A 21,590-nucleotide genomic window follows, 5' to 3' on the forward strand; every position below is an offset into this window, starting at 1 on the left:
AGATTTGTTACGGAGGAGTGAGATCATGTATTTAACAGTGAAACTTTTTCAGATTAACTATTCTACTCAACTGTATCATAACCCTCCAAAGCATTTGATTTTGATGGAGACTTACAGAGGGTTCCAAGCTGTTCCCAGCAGGAGATTCCATTCCTACTGATAGTTCCTTTGGATTGTGCCACAATGGGAAATCCGCAGGTTCCCAGCTCAACTCTCTCCCTATGCAGGGATAAGGACTCTCTGTCAGGATGTGATGGAATACTCCCCACTTGCCCTGGATGGGTGCACCACCAACAACACTCAAGAAACCCGAAACCATCCAGGATGAAGCAGTCCCCACTCGATTGGCACCACATCCACAAAGATCACCTCTCTTCCCCCACCAACGTTCAGTAGCAGCAGTGTGTACCAGCTACAAGATGCACTGCAGAAATTCACCAAAGATACTGAGACAGCACCTTCCAAACCCCATGACCACTTCCATTCAGAAGGACAAGGGCAGCAGACACATAGGAACACCATGCCCTTCAAAAGCCCCTCCGAGCCACTCACCATCCTGATTTGGAAATGTATCATCATTCCATTCATGTGAAAGCCAGCTCAGCAGTACCTTCTCAAGGGGCAATTAGGGATGGGGAATAAATACTGACTCCGTCAGCGATACCCACACCCCACGAGTGAAGCAAAGAAAATCATTTCATGGTCTGGAAACAATAGGACCCTCCTGCCGGCTTCACTGTGGAGTTTTATTTATTCACAACACAAGGAATTCGTGTAACCAGGTATTTTACTGCATTACTGATCTTCGCTCTGAATTGGGACAATGTTGCTGCATAAATAAATGTGTTCGTGCAACAGCTTAATCTCTGCAGCATGAGTCCAACTGCACTGAAGTGGACCAGAAAAGGCGGGTAATTGTCAAGATTGATTCCTTGAATGGTATAATATAAGAAATCTACAACAAAGATTAACCACAGGAGGATGAAGCTCCAAGAGATGGTGAAGAGTAAAATCACAGCCTTCCTTCTGCTCTCCATCTCTGGGTCTCTGCAATTCTCTCCTTTGCTCTCACCCCTCAGCCTCTTCCGGACTCGACTGGTCACTAAAATGTGTCTGACTGTCAGAGCATTGAGCAACAGAATTGAAGCGAATGGCAGCAGAGGGGTCAAAATTGTATCAAGCCAATCTAATACCACCCACCAAGTCTCAGTGAAGTAACTTAACTTTGTTTTACAGTAGAATGGCACACTGTTGATTATCATCACAGGATCAAATTGAAAATAGAAAGGGATGTTTTTCAGACAGAACAAGGTGCAGGTTGTTGCCAGAACCACAGTTGCAGTTTTTTCAGTGCAATATTTTGTTCTCAGCTTCTGACAACAAATGGTCACAAATCGGTCAAAGGAGAAAGTGACAGTGAACCAGACAGAGCAGTCCATGGCAACACGACTCAGCAAGCCCGTAACACTACACACAGGAGTGATTTCTAGGAAAGATCGTGGGTAATAATAATAGGAAAATCTCTTCAGGATAATATCAGTGATAATGACCATCAGATCGGCAGCTGCCATAACCACCAAGTAGTTAGTAGTGCAAGGAGAAATACCGCATTTTCCCTGAGAAAGGATTGTAATTGCCAGCAAATTAACTGTGGGAGAGAAATGGGAAAAGAAGCTGTGAATTACTGATCACAAATTCACCCTGCCTGCTCCAGAGAGCAGCAATAAGATTTTTGCATCAAAAACCAGCACACTGTATAAGTGAAAGTGGTTAGGGGAGTGAGTTTGAATTTTAAGAGTTCCACATCACTTCACATTGTCCTCCAGCCCAATCACACCAAAGATTATTGAAGTTGGGGGGAGAGTGCGATCATATCGTCTCCTCAGAGACCAGAAGGAAGTCTATGATTTTGTTTGGTTGCAAGGTGATTAGTTGAATGATGTAATAGATCTGTCCAGTTCTCAGCTCCATCTCTGGTAAGCACAGAACCCCATGAGAAACCTCAATCCTAGCTTAGTCTTAGGACTGGTGATTAGACAGTCAAGAAACCAAACTCTCCCCTTCTCCTTTGATCACCCTTGGGATTGGACAAAATCCTGATTGGAGGCACAGCCGGATAGAAGATGGGTAAGATTTCAAAAAGAACTATTCCATATGTCTTACACAAGTGCAGTAGAACAGAGCATGCAAGGCTCCCTTATTAACAATGTATGAGTCTGAGGACTGCTGTGATATTTAACCTGTGAATCTATACATCTGTACATGATAAACATCTCAACATGCAGGGATCGGATGTGCAATTTGTTAAGATTTGAATGTCCTGACCAGATGCAGTGAACAGGAGAGAATTTTGAGAAAGCATGAAAGTTACATGAACATGTTCAAATCAAAACAGGTGCATATCCCTCAATTTCTTTACTTAACAGAAAAGAAATTATTTTAGATTTAAATTTAATACCTGATCCAGCATCCACTGCGGTTTGTGGAAGAGATTTCCAAACCTCTCCCACCCTTTGTGTGTAGAAATGGTTCCTAACATCTTTCCTGAACACTCGGGACCTCATTCTAGAACTCTGCTCCCTCGTCATGCAATCCCCAACCGGACAAAATAATTTACCATTTCCTGACTTTTCCTGTTAATATCATGTCGGACTTCACTCAGATGACTCCTTAGCCTTCAAAATTCTAGTGAAGACAGGCCTCACTTGCATGACAAAAACAGAAATTGCTCAGCAGGTCTGGCAGCATCTCTGGGAGAGAAAGCAGAGTTAATGTTTCAGGTCCAGTGACCCTTCTTCAGAACTGACATGCCTGATCTCTCCGCATAACTTCAAAACCCTATAAAACTGGAACAGATGAAAGAACGCTGAGGTCAGAAAATGATGCAGCAGCAGTAAAGTTGGGAGTCTCTGTCAGTGGAGAATTGTACTGAGAGTGCTGCTGAGTGAATTGCTCTCACTGTCCCGGTGTCTGGATAAGGGCTGACCAGTCAGTGAGCTGGAGACATTATCGTTCAAATGGTAAAACCAGAGAATAGATCAGCAGCAGATTAAAACAAGTTCAATTATTATAACTGCATACCAGGTATGCCAATAATGGCAAGGATGGTGTAGAACATCTTCTTCACGTGATCAATTGGTTGATGCATTTTTCTGTGTGAGGTGATCTGTCCCTTCAGGCAGCCGACAAACTCCTTGTTTGAAACTCTGAGCTGATGCAATCCCAGAGACACTGGCTTATACTGTGTGGAAGCTCCTTGGGGAGATCGAGGTGACAGCATTGCTCAGCTGTATTGCTGTTTTTCACATTTCTGTAAATGAACAAACAATTTATAATAACAAGTCTAATCCCAATGCTGAAGAATCACTGCTGCTCTCCTGTTCACTGCGTCTGGTCAGGACATTCAAATCTTAGCAAATTGCATCAGGATGAAGTAACAAAAACAGAAACTGGAATCTGCCAGTAATAACGTTGTCCACTCACACACCATGAGCTCCATCCCAAGATCACAAATTGTTTCAACTGATGCTGTATCGAGACAGTTTATTCCAAGTGTGAAACTAGGTCTCAGAGCTGTCCTTCAGTACTCGAGGGTGGGAGCTGCCCTCTTTAAACAAGAACATTTCACTCACTGATTGAAATGTGATTTTTCTCACACACTGAATGTGCACATTATTGTGAGGTCAGCATTTATTCCCCATCCCCAATTTCCCAGGATCCGGAACAGATTTACAAGGATGTTGCCAGGATTTGAGCTATAGGGAGAGGTTGTACAGGCTGGGGCTGTTTGCCGTGGAATGTTGAAGGCTGAGGGTTGACTTTTTAGAGGTTTACAAAATCATGAGAGACATGGATAAGATAAACAGACAAGGTCTTTTCCCTGGGTGGGGGAGTTCAGAACGAGATGGGACAGGTTTAGGGTGAGAGGGGAAAGATATAAAAGAGACCTAAGGGGCAACCTTTTCACGTAGAGGGTGGTACGTGGATGGAATGCGCTGCCAGAGGATGTGGTGGAGGCTGGTACAATTGCAATATTTAACAGGCATCTGAATGGGTATAAGAAAAGGAAGGGTTTGGAGGGATATAGGCCGGGTGCTGGCAGGTGGGACAAGATTGGGTTGGGTATCTGGTCAAAGTTTGTGTGAAGATTTGTAGCTCGGGTGCTCGTTGTTGTGGTTCTGTTCGCCGAGCTGGAAGTTTTTGTTGCAAACGTTTCGTCCCCTGGCTAGGCGACATCATCAGTGCTTGGGAGCCTCCTGCGAAGCGCTTCTTCGATATTTCCTCCGGTGTTTATAGTGGTCTGTCCCTGCCGCTTCCGGTTGTCAGTTTCAGCTGTCCGCTGTAGTGGTTGGTATATTGGGTCCAGGTCGATGTATTTGTTGTTGGAGTTTGTGGATGAATGCCATGCCTCTAGGAATTCCCTGGCTGTTCTCTGTCTGGCTTGCCCTATGATAGTAGTGTTGTCCCAGTCGAATTCATGTTGCTTGTTGTCTGCGTGTGTGGCTACTAAGGATAGCTGGTCGTGTCGTTTCGTGGCTAGTTGATGTTCATGTATGCGGATTGTTAGCTGTCTTCCTGTTTGTCCTATATAGTGTTTTGTGCAGTCCTTGCATGGTATTTTGTACACTACATTAGTTTTGCTCATGTTGGGTATCGGGTCCTTCGTTCTGGTGAGTTGTTGTCTGAGTGTGGCTGTTGGTTTGTGTGCCATTATGAGTCCTAGGGGTCGCAGTAGTCTGGCTGTCAGTTCTGAGATGCTCCTGATGTATGGTAGTGTGGCTAGTCCTTTTGGTTGTGATATGTCCTCGTTCCGTGGTCTTTCTCTTAGGCATCTGTTGATGAAGTTGCGCGGGTATCTGGTTGGCAATAACAAGTTGGACCAAAGGACCTGTTTCCATGTTGTACATCCCCATGACTCGATGACTCTATGACATGAAGGACTAAGTGAGGAGAATATATTGCCTTTCCGGAGGGAGGGAACTCGGTGAACAGGATGGGCTTGGAATGATGGAGATACGGATGAGCATTTGAATTCCAAATTGGAATGGATTTTGATCTTCAGTGACTGTCATGTTCTGTGGGTGTTGAATCCACACCCACAGAACATGCAGCTCCAGCTCACACGAGGATCCGAATGCTAATATCACCGTGCCCGGGTCTGCACAGCTTGAAATTGGAATTGCAGGTTGTAACATAAACCTAATTCAGAGCCTCACACTACTTCAACATCATAAACAGATTCACTTTCAGTATTCGTTGGAAGTAAAATTCAGGTAAACATACAAACTAAATTAAAAGACATTGCATGATGGAAATTCCCAAATCAAAATGTCACTACCCATCAGATACATCACTGACCTGCCCCTTACTGTCACTGTCCATCAGATCCATCACTGACCTCCCTCTTACTCTCACTGTCCATCAGATACATCATTGACCTCCCCCTTACTGTCACTGTCCATCAGATACATCACTGACCAACCCCTTACTGACAGTCACTGTCCACCTAGATACATCACTGACCTCCCCCTTACTGTCACTGTCCATCCAGATGCATCACTGACCTCCCCCTTACTATCAGTGTCCATTAGATACCATCACTGACCTCCCCCTTACTGTCACTGTCCATCAGATACATCACTGACCTCCCCCTTACTGACACTGTCCATCAGATACATCACTGGCCTCCCCCTTACTGTCCCTGTCCATCCAGATACATCACTGACCTGCCCCTTACTGTCACTGTCCTTCAGATACATCCCGGACCTCCCCCTTACGGTCACTGTCCATCAGATACATCACTGACCTGCCCCTTACTGTCACTGTCCATCAGATACATCACTGACCTGCCCCTTACTGTCACTGTCCATCAGATACATCACTGACCTCCCCCTTACTGTCACTGTCCATCAGATACATCACTGACCTCCCTCTGACTGTCACGGTCCATCAGATACATCACTGACCTACCCCTTACTGTCACTGTCCATCAGATACATCACTGACCTCCCCCTTACTGTCACTGTCCATCAGATATATCACTGACCTACCCCTTACTGTCACTGTCCATCAGATACATCACTGACCTCCCCCTTACTGTCACAGTCCATCAGATACATCACTGACCTCCCCCTTACTGTCACTGTCAATCAGATACATCACTATCCTCCCCCTTACTGTCACTGTCCATCAGATACATCACTGACCTCCCCCTTACTGTCACTGTCCATCAGATACATCACTGACCTCCCTCTGACTGTCACTGTCCATCAGATACATCACTGACCTACCCCTTACTGTCACTGTCCATCAGATACATCACTGACCTCCCCCTTACTGTCACTGTCCATCAGATACATCACTGACCTCCCTCTGACTGTCACGGTCCATCAGATACAGTAGAAAGGTGGTGCTTGTAAGGGTTGTGCCTTTAAATTCAGACCACAGAGTGAGATTGTGTTCTTAAGTATGAGCCTTCTTAAGTCAGACCTGTGTAAATCAGGACCCCTTGTACAACACAGTCTCTTGATAGCACCAGCTCGAAGGATGAAGTTTATTCATGAAATATTTATTACATGTCAAAATTTTAAAATCTTCATGAAGAAATTGATGGAAACTTTATTGCCACTCTTTAACTCATTTCTGAACTTATTCTGGGTCCCTGCATAAATTAGTGCGTTCATACAGGAACTCAACGTTTGGAGCATAAACCCACTTCCAGGTTGAAATTGAACTCACTGTAATTGGAACCTGAGAAATAACTCCAGTTCACACTTTGAATGTAGAGAAACATTAACACACTCGGGAGCTAAACCAGGAGGAAACTGTCCGAGATACAGAAGAGCAGAATGATGGACTTTCTCGGGTTCCTCACCTCTCTGTCATTCTGATTTTCTGCCTGTTTGCTGGCACAGAGTCTTTTGCGAGTTCGAATGGCCCTTAGAATTTGTCTGACAGTCACAGCATTGAGCAGTAAGATCAAAAGGACTGGGAGACAAGGGGTTGAAATGAAATTAATCCAGTGATATGCAGCCCATGCAGTTAAGGTATAAAATATAGACTTAAGTTTGCAATACCATGGTGTATTACCAATTGTATATAATGGTTCATATATAAAATGCCAGAATGTATTTTTGATACAGGTGATGGAACAAACTGCCCCTATAATCACAGTTGCTAATTTCTCTGTGCAATATCTTGTCTTCAATTTCGGGCAAGAAATGGCTACAAACTGATCAATAGTGAATATGATAGTTGCCCAGACAGAAAAATCCCTGCTTGCAGACATTGATGCATAACTGACAATACAGACTGGGGTGACTAAACAGGACACTGAGTGAGAAATAAATTCCAACAACATGTTTCAATATTACAGCAGTAATAATGACCAGCAGGTCTGTCACCACCATGGATATGAGGTTGTAAGTGATGCATCTGGAGAGACCGCACCTTCCTCTGGATAGGATCAATATCATTGCCAAGTTAGCTGTAATATGAAAAAGAGACTCAATCCAGAGGATAATGGAAATGAAATAGTGGAAGAGACAGAGTGAGCAGAACCATGGACATGACTCCTCAAATAAAGCTTTATTTTCAGAATTTTGGGTGAAACTTTCAGATCTGATACATGATACTGAAACAAATTCTCTCTTCCATCAACATGAATTTGAAACTAAAATGTAGTAACCATCATTTAAAATTGATTGCATCACATTCACGTATTAATTGATGATATCATTAGATTAGATTACTTACGGTGTGGAAACAAGCCCTTTGGCCCAACAAGTCCACACTGAGCCCCCGAAGCACAACCCACCCAGACCCATTCCCCTACACCTAACACTGCAGGCAATTTAGCATGGCCAATTCACCTAACCTGCACATTTTTGGACTGTGGGAGGAAACCGGAGCAAACCCACACAGACTCGGGGAGAATGTGCAAACTCCACACAGACAGTCGCCTGAGGCAGAGAATTGAACCCAGGTCTCTGGTGCTATGAGGCAGCAGTGCTAACCACTGTGCCACCGTGCCGCCCACTATCCATATTAGTCTGTTGAATGAAAGGTTATAACATAATATGTGTATGATTATGGTTTTCTGGATTTCCATTAGCAATGTTGGGGAAAACTCAGGATCAATTTTCAGCAGTTCTTCTGATTCCCAGCTGTAAGGTTCAGTTATATACACGATCAAACAGATTATGAGGTTTTGTTCAGATAGGGTTTGGTTAGCTCAGTCGTTTGGGTGACTGTGTTATAATGCTGCTTAATGGTATCAGTGTGGGTTCAATTGCTGCACTGGCTGAGGTTACCATGAAGGTCTCTCCTTATCAACCTTTCCGCTTGCCTGAAGCATTGTAACCCCAGTTTAAACCTCCACCAATCAATTCTCTCTAATGAGGGAGCAGCCTCATGGTCTAGTCAGACAATGGCAACTTTAGCTTTACCTGATTCAGATAAAGACATACCATTGAAGCAGCACTCCCACTGGAGCTCTACAGGAGAATCGGGATAAGATATTTCCTTCATCAATTATGCAAATTGAACTACAACCTTTAAATACGTAGAGGAAAGATGCCACTTAAGTATAGCTCCTTAAGAAAAGAATGAGAGCAGGAACAATTCAGAGTATTGCCTCAGTATGACCTCAGCATGCTCACTGAGCAACCATCTGTCACAGGTCATTTTGAAGGTCAACCCGACACTGAACCATGAATGGAGTTAGAGATTGAGAATGGGAACCCAGCATTTTGTGAAGATTTAAAAAAAAAAACACTTATGAAGGAAGTGACCAGACACATTACATTTTCACCACAAGCATGCACAAACTTGTTTTAACAATTTGTCACAAGATACTAACATATCGCTGTACAGGCAGGTTGAGCAACTCTTGAGAAATAAGAGTTAACATTTTAGGTCCAGTGACTTTTCCTCAGAACTTCTGAGGAAGGGTCACTAGACCTGAAATGTTACCTTTCATGTCTCTCACAGATGCTGCCAGACCTGTGGAGCTTTTCCAGCAATTTCGGTTTGTTTCCGATTTTCAGCATCTGCATTTCTTTTGGATTTTCTCATTTCTCTGTCATCAGGTGTTACCTTCAGCTGAGAAATTTTAATCCCCTGAATATTGTGACTTCACATGAGGTATTTAATATCACACACAGTGAGAAATAGTGATCATAACATCAAGACACAACCTCTTGGTTGCAGTGAATCAATAATCAATCCAATCGTTAAATTCAATACGTTTCCAATCTAATCCAGCATGTAAACCTGTCCCAAAAGGCAGGAGAGGTTCTGGGAACAATTCTCTTTCACCCAGAGGGCAGTGAGGTCTGGAATGTTTCACCTGGGAGTGTAGTCGAGATGGGAAACTTCACACCTTTCAAACAGAGGATGTGGATGAACACTTGAGATGTCATAACATTCAAGGCTATGGGTTTGAAAGTGAGACTTGGAGTAAGAGTCATAGAGTCATAGAGATGTACAGCATGGAAACAGGCCCTTCAGTCCAACATGTCCATGCTGACCAGATATCCCAACCCAATCTAGACCCACCTGCCAGCACCCAGCCTACATCCCTCTAAACCCTTCCTATTCATATACCCATCCAAATGCCTCTTAAATGTTGCAATTGTACCAGCCTCCACCACTTCCTCTGGCAGCTCATTCCATACATGTACCACCCTCTACATGAAAAAGTTGCCTCTTAGGTCTCTTTTATATCTTTCCCCTCTTACCCTAAACCTATGCCCTCTAGTTCTGGACTCCCTGACCCCAGGGAAAAGACTTTGCATATTTACCCTATCCATGCCCCTTATAATTTTGTAAACCTCTATGAGGTCACCCCTCAGCCTCCGACGCTCCAGGGAAAACAGCCCCAGCCTGTTCAGCCTCTCCCTATAGCTCAATTCCTCCACCTGTGGCGACATCCTTGTAAATCTTTTCTGAACCCTTTCAAGTTTCCCTACATTTTTCCAATAGGAAGGAGACCAGAATTGCACACAATATTCCAACAGTGCCCTAACCAATGTCCTGCACAGCTGCAACATGACCTCCCAACTCCTGTACTCAATACTCTGACCAATAAAGGAACGCATACCAAACGCCTTGAGAGTGTATTGCTGAAAAAGCACAGCAGGTCAGGCAGCACCTGAGGAGCAGGAGAATCGACGTTTCGGGCCAGAGCCCGTCATCAGGAATTCATAAGGGGATTTAGAGTAACTTTTGTTGGTGTTGAGTTGATGGGCATCTTCAACACTATATGGTTCTATGTTTCTATGGTTACACTCCTCCAATCCAGATAATGAAGTTGGACACCAGACATAAATATTCGCTGCATTTTTGCTTAAATTTTGGATTGAAACATTGCATGGGGATACATCCTAACTCCACTCCATGACGGCTTTCATTCATAGTTATTTCAAATCACCAATTGGGATAGGTTATAAGATACCTACAGGGTAGCTTAGGGTTGAACATCTGACCCAGAGGCTGGGACACTGTATAGCACGATCCTTTGCGATAATGATGAGGGTGACAGAGCAACCCACATTCATAGGGCACAATTCACAATGTCCTTCACTGCCCAACAGGTACAGAATGTGCAATTATGTTTGTACCATCAGTTCATGCAAGTTACGACACACCTGAGGCACGGGAGGGACTTGAACCCAAACTTCATGTCACGGTGATGGAGACCCAACAATGTTGTCACAAGGCCCTTTCTGGGTTAGATTTCTGGATATTACGCACTTCAGAGATGACCCACTCACAAAGCTCTCTGCAGGTACACAATTAACATTATTTTATGAAACCAACTCATGTGTTTGAGAAATCGATATGTTACCATTCATATTCTATTCCTTCATGGAATGCAGCCAACTTTACTGGCTGGGCCAACATTTACTGCCTATCCTTGTTGCCCTAAGAATTGTCTTTGACTGTTTCCTTGTGCATCTCTGACATGCCTTCCCCCTCACTGCTGGTCAGGATGTTTTCAGCTGACTGGATGCTGATTGTTGGGAGCTGCATCAGATCAGCTCTTTTCCCCCCTAGTCTCCCGACCTTTAAGGCACTTTTTAAAAATGCAATGACTCGTTGACCACATTTTATATCCCCGCCACGGTGGTCAGCACTGCTCTGGAAAACTTGTCGGGCTCACTCCTGTTATGGACAAGACCTGACCCCACCTTCATATCGTTTAAGAATGTCGCCTAAGCCCTAACATTTCCTTCTTTTAAAGGTAGATGTGAAGGGTCATGTTCCAGATGCAATGTAGCTGATCAAACTATTCAACAAAAAGCCAAACAATTTATCTGAACACTGTAGTTAAAATACAAACAAAAGAAAGAGGAATTTGGAATATATACTATTGGAAAACTTAACTGAATAACAAATGCAGTACCTATTACTAATTAACTGTTCCAATATAGTGACACCCCGTAAGGACAACCCTTGGCAAAAAGGCTATTGCTGACACAGACTCTGACATGCAGTTCTCCAATCCAGGAGGAAAGAAACATCAAGAGATGGTTCAGACGGAATAGCAGCGAGGAGACATTCCCTGAAGCTACAAACTCTTTTCAGACCTCCAATAGCTTCTGCTGCTGAAAGCTGAGAAAAACTAGAAAACCTGGCCATTCAGAGCCAGCCACGCTCATTTCGGCTGTTTCCAAGGCTTCACAAGTTGTTTACTTAGACCATCTTCAATGCGCAGGTCTGCACATTTGCCTTAAGACTACTTTTGAAAAACAAAGAGGCCAAAATAATCTCTTAAAGTGACAGCTTCGTCTCACTACATTACAGGTGAGGCAAATGCATGACGTTCTCTTGTAGCTGCTGGCTATCATTCACTCAAATTAGTGGCTCAAACCTTGGAATAGCATCTGCAGTTAGACTATCAGAAATGATAAAGGAAACACTTGAAGGGAAGGAATGACACATTAAAACAAAAATTTGCAAACTTGTATAGCAGCCATGTGACTCACTGAAAGGAATCCTACATTAGATAATATTTTAAAGAAATGCTGTAAAAGGGGGCAAATTATTCTGCATGAGTCAATAAAATATCCAGTTATAAGAGAGGAATGATAATATACAGCCAAAGCAATGACATGGTCGGAAGACAGTATTGTAGCTAAAGAGCTACATGAATACATTTAAAGGAAATATCTTTCCAGAAAAGACATCAGTACACCGAAAGGGAAGAAATTACGCAAAACTTTCCAGTGATCATTACGTTTTGGGTTGAAGCAGCTAAAATTAAAATGACTTTCAAACTGTGTGACAAATTCCAGACCAATACCTGGCACCCCGATAGCAGCAAGGATGGGATAATAAATGGCAAAGAGCAGGCCTTCTGGTACACCATGCATTTCGGTAAGATGAAGTGGGTGAGACATTTATAACTGACATGAGGCTCCCATGAGCGATGAGATGTTTTGAGTGTGAAAATTAATTGTGAAAGTGCAACAACAAAAGAGATGTTTTGAGATGTCTTTGATTTGACGCATATATACCGAAGGTGAAATGGGAAAGACCCCAGTCTGATCCCAATCACACAACTTCAGAAAAAGAATTTAGGAACAAAGGAATAGAATCATTACTTACAGCAAACACAGGGACTGCTGGAGAAACTCAGCAGGTCTGGAAGCATCTGGAGTGAGAGTTAGTGTTTCGAGTCTAGTATAACACATTTTCAGAACTCAGTTCTGTGCAAAAACAGATTCAATGAATTACTGCAATTGGATGGTGCACATATGACTCTGCATGGAGGTCCATTTAGACACAGGCGAGACAGACAGCATTTAGTTCAAAAGTAAATTATGATGTAGGAAAGACTGAAAGACTGTGATATCAAGATTATTGTCTTAGAATCCCTAAATATCAGAATCCTGACGGTGTTAGAAAAAGGCACTTTAGCCCAACAAGTGCACACCGACCCTCTGCAGAGTATCCCACCCAAACCCATTCCCCATTACGCTAAATTTACCCCTGACTAATGCACCCAAATACATATCCCTGAACACTACAGGCAATTTAGCATGGACAGTGATGTATCTGGTTGGACAGTGACAGTACTAGGGAGGTCAGTGATGTATCTGATGGACAGTGACAGTAAGGGGGAGGTCAGTGATGTATCTGATGGACAGTGACAGTAAGGGGCAGGTCAGTGATGTATCTGAATGGACGGTGACAGAAAGGGGGAGGTCAGTGATGTATCTGATGGACAGTGGCAGTAAGAGGGAGGTCAGTGATGTATCAGATGGACAGTGACAGTAAGTGGGAGGTCAGTGATGTATCTGATGGACAGTGACAGTAAGTGGGAGGTCAGTGATGTATCTGATGGATAGTGACAGTAAGATGGTGGTCAGTGATGTATCTGATGGACAGTGACAGTAAGAGGGAGGTCAGTGATGTATCTGATGGACAGTGACAGTAAGGGGCAGGTTAGTGATGTATCTGATGGACAGTGACAGTAAGAGGGAGGTCAGTGATGTATCTGATGGACAGTGACAGTAAGGGGCAGGTTAGTGATGTATCTGATGGACAGTGACAGTAAGAGGGAGGTCAGTGATGTATCTGATGGACAGTGACAGTAAGGGGGAGGTCAGTGATGTATCTGATGGACAGTGACAGTAAGGGGCAGGTTAGTGATGTATCTGATGGACAGTGACAGTAAGGGGGAGGACAGTGATGTATCTGATGGACCGTGACAGTTTGGTGTGGGAATTTCCATCATGCCATGTATTTTATATTAGTTTAAATGTTTACCTGAATTTTACTTCCAATGAATACTGAAAGTGAATCTGTTTATGATGTTGAAGTAGTGTGAGGCTCTGAATTGGGTTTATGTTACAACCTACAATTCCAATTTCAAGCTGTGCAGACCCTGGCACGGTGATATTAGCATTCGGATCCTCGTGTGAGCTGGAGCTGCATGTTCTGTGGGTGTGGTTTCGACACCCACAGAACATGACAGTCACTGAAGATCAAAATCCATTCCAATTTGGAATTCAAATGCTCATCCGTATCTCCATCATTCCAAGCCCATCCTGTTCACTGAGTCCCCTCCCTCCGGAAAGGCAGTATGTTCCCCTCACTTAGTTCTTCATGTCATGGAGTTATCAAGTCATACGGATGTACAGCATGGATTCTGGATTAGTGGTGCTGGAATAGCACAGCAGCTCAGGCAGCATCCGAGGAGCAGTAAAATTGACGTTTCGGGCAAAAGCCATTCATCAGGAAACGTACCCTTCTGTCCAAGCATCCATGCCGACCAGATAACCCAACTCAATCTAATTCCACCTGCCAGCACCCGTTTCATATCTTTCTAAACCCTTCCTATTCATGTACCCATCCAGATGCCTTTTAAATGCTGTAATTGTACCAGCCTCCACCACTTCCTCTGGCGGTGACTGGAATAGAGTGGTGCTGGAAAAGTACAGCAGGTCAGGCAGCATCCGAGGTGCAGGAAAATCAACGTTTCAGGCTCAGCCCTTAATCAGGAATGAAGGCACGGAGCCTCCGGTGTGGAGAGGTAAATGGGAGGGGGTTGGGGCGAGGGAGAAGATAGCATAGAGTACAGTAGTTGAATGTCAGTGGGGATGAAGGTGATAGGTCAGAGAGGAGGGTGGAGCGAATAGAGATTGGCAGGTAGGACAGGTCACGAGGACAGCGCTGAGCTATAAGTTTGGAACTGGGGTGAGGTGGGGGGAGGGGAAATGAGGAAACTGGTGAAGTCCACATTGATGCCCTGGGGTTGAAGTGTTCCGAGGCAGAAGATGAGACGTTCTTCCTCCTGACGTCGGGTGGTGAGGGAGCGGTGGTGGAGGAGGCCCAGGACCTCCATGTCCTTGGCAGAGTGGGAGGGGGAGTTGAAATGTTGGGCCACAGGGCAGTGTGGTTGATTGGTGCGGGTGTCCCGGAGATGTTCCCTCAAGCGCTCTGCTATGAGGTGTCCAGTCTCCCCATTGTAGAGGAGACCGCAGCAGGAGCAACGGACACAATAAATGATATTGGTGGATGTGCAGGTGAAACTTTGATGGATGTGGAAGGCTCCTTTAGGGCCTTGGATGGAGGTGAGGGAGGAGGTGTGGGCGCAGGTTTTGCAATTCCTGCGGTGGCAGGGGAAGGATGGGAGGGTGGGTTGTTGGGGCGCGTGGACCTGACCAGGTAGTCACGGAGGGAATGGTCTTTGCGGAAGGCAGAAAGGGGTGGGGAGGGAAATATATCGCTGGTGGTGGGGTCCGTTTGGAGGTGGCGGAAATGTCATTGGCTGATTTGGTTAATGCAAAGGTTGGTAGAGTGGAAGGTGAGCAACGGTGGGGGGTTCTGTCCTTGTTACGGTTGGAGGGGTGGGGTCTGAGGTCAAAGGTGGGGGATGTGGACGAGATGCGTTGGAGGGCATCTTCAACCACGTGAGAAGGGAAATTGCGGTCTCTAAAGAAGGAGGCCATCTGGTGTGTTCTGTGGTGGAACTGGTCCTCCTGGGAGCAGATACGGCGGAGGCGGAGGAATTGAGAATATGGGATGGCATTTTTGCAGGAGGTAGGGTGGGAAGAGGTGTAATCCAGGTAGCTGTGGGAGTCGGTGGGTTTGTAAAAAAATGTCAGTGTCAAGTTGGTCGTCATTAATGGAGATGGAGAGGTCCAGGAAGGGGAGGGAGGTGTCAGAGATGGTCCAGGTAAATTTAAGGTCAGGGTGGTGAAGTTGATGAATTGCTCAACCTCCTCGCGGGAGCATGAGGTGGCACCAATGCAGTCATCAATGTAACGGAGGAAGAGGTGGGGAGTGGTGCCAGTGTAATTATGGAAGATGGACTGTTCTACGTAGCCAACAAAGAGACAGGCATAGCTAGGGCCCATACGTGTGTCCATGGCTACCCCTTTGGTCTGGAAGAAGTGGGAGGATTCAAAGGAGAAATTGTTAAGGGTGAGGACCAGTTCAGCCAAACGAATGTCGGTGGAAGGGTACTGTTGGGGACATCGGGAGAGGAAGAAACGAGGCTTGGAGGCCCTGGTCATGGCGGATGGAGGTGTAGAGGGATTGGATATCCATGGTGAAGATGAGGCATTGGGGGCCAGGGAAGCAGAGGTCTTGGAGGACGTGGAGGGCATGGGTGGTGTCTCGAATGTATGTGGGGAGTTCCTGGACGAGGGGGAATAGGACAGTGTTGAGGGAGGTAGAGATGAGTTCAGTGGGGCAGGAGCATGCTGAGACAATGGGTCAGCCAGAGTGGTCAGGCTTGTGGATCTTGGGAAGGAGGTAGAACTGGGCAGTGCGGGGTTCCCGGACTATGAGGTTGGAAGCTGTGGGTGGGAGATCTCCTGAGGTGATGAGGTTCTGTATGGTCTGGGAGATGATGATTTGGTGATGGGGGGTGGGGTCATGGTCGAGGGGGCAGCAGGAGGAGGTGTCTCCGAGTTGGCGTCTGGCTTTAGAGGTGTAGAGGGCAGTGCGCCAAACTACCACTGCACCCCCGTTATCCGCTGACTTGATGGTGAGGTCGGGATTGGTGCACAGGGAGTGGAGGGCTGCGCGTTGTGAGGGTGAGAGGTTGGAGTGAGGGAGGGGTGTAGACAGTTTGAGGCGGTTAATGTCTCGGCGGCAGCTGGAAATGAAGAGATCAAGAGTGGGTAATAGGCCAGCTCGGGGTGTCCAGGTGGATGGAGTGTGTTGGAGGTGGGTGAAGTGGTCCTCGGAAGGTGGGTGGGAGTCAGGCCAATCTTCCTTCCCACCTATCCACTCCTCTCTGACCTAGCACCTTCATCCCCACCCCCATCCACCTATTGTACTCGTTGCTACCTTCTTCCCAGCCCCAACCCTCCTCCCATTTATCTCTTCACCCCGGAGGCTCCTGATGAAGGGCTTTTGCCCGAAACGTTGATTTTCCTGCTCCTTGGATGCTGCCTGACCTGCTATATTTTTCCAGCACCATTCTAATCTAGACTCTGATCTCCAGCATCTGCAGACCTCACTTTTGGCCACTTCCTCTGGCAGCTCATTCCATACATGCACCACCCTCTGCATGAAAAAAGTGACCCTTCGGTCTCTTTTATATCTTTCCCCTCTCACCCTAAACCTATGCCCTCTAGTTCTGGGTTCCCTGACCCCAGGGAAGCGAGCTTGTCTCTTTATCCTATCCATGCCCCTCATGATTTTGTAAACCTTTAAAAGGTCACCCCTCAGCCTCCGACATTCCAGAGAAAACAGCCCCAGTCTGTTCAACCTTTCCCTATAGCTCAAATTCTCCAACATTGGCAACATCCTTGTAAATCTGTTCCGGATCCTGGGAAATTGCAGATACGGAATAACTGCTGACCTCACAGTAATGTACACATTCAGTGTGTGAGAAAAATCACATTTCAATCAGTGAGTGAAATGTTCTTGTTTAAAGAGGGCAGCTCCCACCCTCGAGTACTGAAGGACAGCTCTGAGACCTAGTTTCACACTTGGAATAAACTGTCTCGATGCAGCATCAGTTGAAACAATTTGTGATCTTGGGATGGAGCTCATGGTGTGTGAGTGGACAACGTTATTGCTGGTAGATTCCAGTTTCTGTTTTTGTTACTTCATCCTGATGCAATTTGCTAAGATTTGAATGTCCTGACCAGACGCAGTGAACAGGAGAGCAGCAGTGATTCTTCATCATTGGGATTAGACTTGTTATTATAAATTGTTTGTTCATTTACAGAAATGTGAAAAACAGCAATACAGCTGAGCAATGCTGTCTCCTCGATCTCCCCAAGGAGCTTCCACACAGTATAAGCCAGTGTCTCTGGGATTGCATCAGCTCAGAGTTTCAAACAAGGAGTTTGTCGGCTGCCTGAAGGGACAGATCACCTCACACAGAAAAATGCATCGACCAATTGATCACGTGAAGAAGGTGTTCTACACCATCCTTGCCATTATTGGCATACCTGGTATGCAGTTATAATAATTGAACTTGTTTTAATCTGCTGCTGATCTATTCTCTGGTTTTACCATTTGAACGATAATGTCTCCAGCTCACTGACTGGTCAGCCTTATCCAGACACCGGGACAGTGAGAGCAATTCACTCAGCAGCACTCTCAGTACAATTCTCCACTGACAGAGACTCCCAACTTTACTGCTGCTGCATCATTTTCTGACCTCAGCGTTCTTTCATCTGTTCCGGTTTTATAGGGTTTTGAAGGTATGAGGAGAGATCAGGCATGTCAGTTCTGAAGAAGGGTCACTGGACCTGAAACATTAACTCTGCTTTCTCTCCCAGAGATGCTGCCAGACCTGCTGAGCAATTTCTGTTTTTGTCATGCAAGTGAGGCCTGTCTTCACTAGAATTTTGAAGGCTAAGGAGTCATCTGAGTGAAGTCCGTCATGATATTAACAGGAAAAGTCAGGAAATGATAAACTATTTCGAGAGATTGGGGATTCCATGACGAGGGAGCAGAGTCTAAGAATGAGGTCCCGAGTGTTCAGGAAAGATGTTAGGAAGCATTTCTACACACAAAGGGTGGGAGAGATTTGGAAATCTCTTCCACAAATAACAGCAGATTATGGACCAGTTGTTAATTTTAAATCTGAGTTAGTTTTTCTCTGTTAAGCAAAGGAATTGAGGGATATGCACCTGTTTTAATTTGTACAGCTTCATGTAACTATCATCATTTCTGGAAATTCTCTCCTGTTCATTGAGTCTGGTCAGGACATTAAAATCTTGACAAATTGCACATCCGATCCCTGCATGTTGAGATGTTTAGCATGTACAGATATATAGATTGACAGGGTAAATATCACAGCAGTCCTCAGACTCATACATTGTCACTTAGGGGGCATTGCATGCTCTGTTCTGCTGCACTTGTCTAAGTTACATGGGATAGTTTTGTTTGAGATCTTTCCCAGCTTCTGATGAGCTGTTTCCCAGTCCTGCTACAGCTCCAATCAGAATTTTGTCCAAGAGTGATCCAAGGAGAAGGGGAGAGTTTGGCTTATTAACAGTCTAATCGCCAGTCCTATGACCAACCTAAGATTGAGGTTTCTCATGAGGTTCTATGCTTACCAGCGATGAGGCTGAGAACTGGATGGATCTCTTACATCATTCAAGTAATTACCAAAAACCAAACAAAATCATAGATTTCCTTCTGGTCTCTGAGGAGAGAATGTGAACACACTCTCTCCCCAACATCCACAATCTCTGGTGTGACTGGGATGGAGGACAATCTGTGGTGATGTGGAACTCCTAAATTTCAAACTCACTCCCCTAACCACTTCCACGAGCACAGTGTGCCAGTTTTTGATGCAAAAATCTTATTGCTGCTTTCTGGAGCAGGCAGGCAGAATTCCTGATCATGGAGTTTGCACATTCTCCCCGTGTCTGCGTGGGTTTCCTCCGGGTGCTCTGGTTTCCTCGCACAGTCCAAAAATGTTCAGGTTAGGTGAATTGGCCATGTTAAATTGCCCATAATGTTAGGTGAAGGGGTAAATATAGGGAAATGGGTCTGGGTGGGTTGCTCTTTGGAGAGTCAGTGTGGACTTGTTGGGCCGAAAGGCCTGTTTCTACACTGTAAGTAATCTACTCTAATATAATCGCATTTACTGTTTTTTTTCCCCCATTTCTCTCCCACAGTTAATTTGCTGGCAATTACAATCCTTTCCCAGGGAAAGTGCAGTGTTTCCCCTTGCACTACTTGCTACCTGATGTTTATGGCAGCTGCTGATCTGATGGTCATTATCACTGATATTATCCTGAGGAGATTTCCCTATTATTATTACCCACGATCTTTCCTAGAAATCACTCCTGTGTGTAGTGTTACGGGCTTGCTGAGTCGTGTTGCCATGGACTGCTCTGTCTGGTTCACTGTCACTTTCTCCTTTGACCGATTTGTGACCATTTGTTGTCAGAAGCTGAGAACAAAATATTGCACTGAAAAAACTGCAACTGTGGTTCTGGCAACAACCTGCACCCTATTCTGTCTGAAAAACATCCCTTTCTATTTTCAATTTGATCCTGTGATGATAATCAACAGTGTGCCATTCTACTGTAAAACAAAGTTAAGTTACTTCACTGAGACTTGGTGGGTGATATTAGATTGGCTTGATACAATTTTGACCCCTCTGCTGCCATTCGCTTCAATTCTGTTGCTCAATGCTCTGACAGTCAGACACATTTTAGTGACCAGTCGAGTCCGGAAGAGGCTGAGGGGTGAGAGCAAAGGAGAGAATTGCAGAGACCCAGAGATGGAGAGCAGAAGGAAGGCTGTGATTTTACTCTTCACCATCTCTTGGAGCTTCATCCTCCTCTTTGTTGTAGATTTCTTATATTATGCCATTCAAGGAATCAATCTTGACAATTACCCGCCTTTTCTGGTCCACTTCAGTGCAGTTGGACTCATGCTGAAGAGATTAAGCTGTTGCACGAACACATTTATTTATGCAGCAACATTGTCCCAATTCAGAGCGAAGATCAGTAACGCAGTAAAATACCTGGTTACACGAATTCCTTGTGTTGTGAATAAATAAAACTCCACAGTGAAGCCGACAGGAGGGTCCTATTGTTTCCAGACCATGAAATGATTTTCTTTGCTTCACTCGTGGAATGTGGGTATCGCTGACGGAGTCAGTATTTATTCCCCATCCCTAATTGCCCCTTGAGAAGGTACTGCTGAGCTGGCTTTCACATGGATGGAATGATGATACATTTCCAAATCAGGATGGTGAGTGGCTCGGAGGGGCTTTTGAAGGGCATAGTGTTCCTATGTGTCTGCTGCCTTTGTCCTTCTGAATGGAAGTGGTCATGGGGTTTGGAAGGTGCTGTCTCAGTATCTTTGACGAATTACTGCAGTGCATCTTGCAGCTGGTACACACTGCTGCTACTGAAAGTTGGTAGGGGAAGAGAGGTGATCTTTGTGGATGTGGTGCCAATCGAGTGGGGACTGCTTCATCCTGGATGGTTTCGGGTTTCTTGAGTGTTGTTGGTGGTGCACCCATCCAGGGCAAGTGGGGAGTATTCCATCACATCCTGACAGAGAGTCCTTATCCCTGCATAGGGAGAGAGTTGAGCTGGGAACCTGCGGATTTCCCATTGTGGCACAATCCAAAGGAACTATCAGTAGGAATGGAATCTCCTGCTGGGAACAGCTTGGAACCCTCTGTAAGTCTCCATCAAAATCAAATCCTTCGGAGGGTTATGATACAGTTAAGTAGAATAGTTAATCTGAAAAAGTTTCACTGTTAAATACATGATCTCACTCCTCCGTAACAAATCTATCAGCCCCACACTAATGTTAAAAACAACCACCCATGAGCTGTTTCGATGTGAGAAATTGTCAGGTGATTACATGACATTATCAGAGCCCACCCAGCAAATATTTATTCACGAAGCAACATTGTTTGAGTTCAGAGTGAAATTCAGAAATGCAGTAAAATCTCTAGTTACATGAATTCCTCACATTGTGCATAAATAAAATGTATATATGATAACAAATGGCTGGGCTTGCTATTTGTTCAGCATCAAGCTGCTGAATTCCAGTGGGCTGCTTACTCCGATGCAGCCCCAAATAGAAATTTCTTGCCATAGTCAATATCGTGGAATGAAGTCCCTTGTGTCGAA

The 21,590-nt window shown here is 45.0% G+C and overlaps 2 protein-coding genes and 1 pseudogene across 2 annotated transcripts; 1 reads left to right on the top strand and 2 right to left on the bottom strand.

Moving 5' to 3' along the window:
* Window positions 1-531: 531 nt before the first annotated feature.
* LOC148136884 (putative G protein-coupled receptor 139) lies at window positions 532-3,275 on the bottom strand. The gene is made up of 2 exons (XM_087982910.1): window positions 3,082-3,275; window positions 532-1,648 (listed from the first exon to the last, which is right to left on the bottom strand). The coding sequence occupies exons 1-2, from the start codon at window positions 3,146-3,148 to the stop codon at window positions 747-749; spliced, it is 969 nt and encodes a 322-aa protein (XP_087839036.1). The 5' UTR covers window positions 3,149-3,275; the 3' UTR covers window positions 532-746.
* A 3,303-nt stretch (window positions 3,276-6,578) lies between these two features.
* Window positions 6,579-12,377, bottom strand: LOC148136885 (uncharacterized; annotated as a pseudogene).
* A 5,483-nt stretch (window positions 12,378-17,860) lies between these two features.
* Window positions 17,861-20,500, top strand: LOC148136886 (putative G protein-coupled receptor 139). Its single transcript, XM_087983003.1, has 2 exons — window positions 17,861-17,927; window positions 19,608-20,500. Exons 1-2 carry the CDS (start codon window positions 17,861-17,863, stop codon window positions 20,498-20,500), a joined length of 960 nt encoding a protein of 319 aa, XP_087839129.1.
* The last annotated feature ends 1,090 nt before the right edge of the window (window positions 20,501-21,590 follow it).

The sequence above is a fragment of the Chiloscyllium plagiosum genome, unplaced genomic scaffold, assembly GCF_037043375.1.
Source record: "Chiloscyllium plagiosum isolate Xiang-an unplaced genomic scaffold, Cpla_swu_hap1 HiC_scaffold_44, whole genome shotgun sequence".
NCBI lineage: Eukaryota > Metazoa > Chordata > Chondrichthyes > Orectolobiformes > Hemiscylliidae > Chiloscyllium > Chiloscyllium plagiosum.